The 466-nt window shown below is 74.2% G+C and overlaps 1 protein-coding gene across 1 annotated transcript in view; it reads right to left on the bottom strand.

Moving 5' to 3' along the window:
- The window catches only part of Gpr150 (G protein-coupled receptor 150), a 1,299-nt gene extending 833 nt beyond the window's left edge, over positions 1-466 (bottom strand). Inside the window, exon 1 of the mRNA XM_023707721.1 lies at positions 1-466. This exon is cut by the window's left edge and continues 833 nt beyond it. Within this exon, the coding sequence (XP_023563489.1) occupies positions 1-466 (466 nt within the window).

A 466-nucleotide genomic window follows, 5' to 3' on the forward strand; every position in this document is an offset into this window, starting at 1 on the left:
CCGCGCGCTGGCGCTCGAGGGCGATGAGCGCCACGAGGTGCGTGGAGGCGCCACGGCCGGACGCCTGCAGCAGTTGCACCGCGCGGCACGCCAGGTCGCTCGCCTCCGGGCGCGGGGCGCCCAGGAGGGCCCACGCCAGCTGCGACAGCGCAGCTCCCCCGCTCGCGTAAAGGTCGGCCGCGGCCAGCTGCGCCAGCAGGAAGTCCATCTTGCGGCGCTTGGGACCGGCCCCGGGGCCGCCGCCGCCACCGCACAGGCGACGCAGCACCGTGGCGTTGCCAGCCACCGCTGCCACGAGGATGACGCCCAGGAAGACAAGGCGGACCCGGCGGCTGGGTGGCCCGGGCAGTGGCGGTGAAACTGGCGGCCCAGGGACTGAGGCTCCCTGTCCCCAAGTGAAGTTGAGACCCCAGGTCAGCAGGCCTGGCGCAGACGGCAGGTTTGCGGGGCTGAAGGGCTCCTCCAT

The sequence above is a fragment of the Octodon degus genome, unplaced genomic scaffold, assembly GCF_000260255.1.
Source record: "Octodon degus isolate 3935 unplaced genomic scaffold, OctDeg1.0 scaffold00009, whole genome shotgun sequence".
NCBI classification, from domain to species: domain Eukaryota; kingdom Metazoa; phylum Chordata; class Mammalia; order Rodentia; family Octodontidae; genus Octodon; species Octodon degus.